This window comes from Trypanosoma theileri (assembly GCF_002087225.1).
Source record: "Trypanosoma theileri isolate Edinburgh chromosome Unknown TM35_Tth_4_V1, whole genome shotgun sequence".
NCBI classification, from domain to species: Eukaryota; Euglenozoa; class Kinetoplastea; order Trypanosomatida; family Trypanosomatidae; genus Trypanosoma; species Trypanosoma theileri.
The window spans coordinates 22,747-23,905 of NW_021639846.1; the positions used below are offsets into that span (position 1 = coordinate 22,747).

Below are 1,159 nucleotides of genomic sequence, written 5' to 3' on the forward strand. Positions count from 1 at the left end.
TCTACTGGTTTTTATTCTTCTTTTTTGGTCGTTCGTGGCCTCTGTGTCGTTGTGCTGCTCCGCCTTGGTGGAGTTGGGCGGTGCCCCGGGTCCTCCCGGACTTGTCCGTGTGGCGGGGTTGGACCCCACCCCTGTATTTTTTTTTTGGGGGTGCCAGGCGCGCCATCTGGTTTTTGCCGTCGTGATTTGTGCTTTCATGTACTGGTGGTGGTTGCGCTTTTGTTTGCGGCGCCGCGTGTCGCGCTCTGGCTGCGGGCCTCTGCCTCCCATGGGTTGGGTTGGGGTGGCCGCCTCGGGAGGGGTTTTGCACCAACATGCCCTTGGTAATGAGGTCTGCCTTCATATGGTGTCAAGGTGGGGTATATGAATTTATTCAAGGAAACCAAACTCACTCACTAAATTTTTGAAGGAGGTCGTCTCCTTAAAAAGCAAATTCTTTTTATTTTTCTTTTCAATACATGCGTTCTTAGGAATGCAATTCCCTTGGTGGCGACTGGCCATCGAAAGTTGGAGCCAATGCCCATTATCCCTTATTATTTTGAGGGAAGCCATGGGCCAGCAAATTCTTTTCTTGAGAGTTTACTGGTTCATAAGCTACAAACGTCATACGGCACCGGGAACAGCAGAATCGTACTGGGACAAAACTTTATCCAAGAAGGTCCTGGGGCGCGAATCAGTGTACCATAAGCAGCAGTTTCTTTTACATATTGCACCTTGGTGTGAATGCTGCTAAAAAAGGAGTGGCAGGTACCCTAGATATAGTAACAATTATGCCCTCCAGTGGTGGAAATTGGATTGGCCGCTGAGGGGACTCGGAGAGGCGAAAAAATGCATATTCTGCCACCTCCGAGATCCATTGTAATTTCATTACCAATGCGTACTCCCCATGACCAACGGTAGTAAAAAATAATAATATAAAAACAAATTGTATTTATCTATATTTATGTATTATTCTTGATGGTCCGTTCCATTGGATTAATATCCATAAAAAACACGAAGAACAGAAAGAAAAACGTGGTGGTGTGGGTGGAAGGGGATATGTTTGATATTACCCTCCTAATTCACACCATAGAGTAAAGGACTTGTGTTTGGGTGGATGTGTTTTTGTAATTTGCTGATAATGCTGTGGGAGAAGAGGAGGCAAATCGGCATTCTGAGG

The 1,159-nt window shown here is 46.2% G+C and overlaps 1 protein-coding gene across 1 annotated transcript; it reads left to right on the forward strand.

Moving 5' to 3' along the window:
* Position 1: 1 nt before the first annotated feature.
* Positions 2–367, forward strand: TM35_000041040 (uncharacterized protein; the record flags this gene model as incomplete). The annotated part of the gene is made up of 1 exon (XM_029022298.1): positions 2–367. A coding segment is annotated over one exon (366 nt), but the record flags the coding sequence as incomplete, so codon positions are not given.
* Positions 368–1,159: the final 792 nt, after the last annotated feature.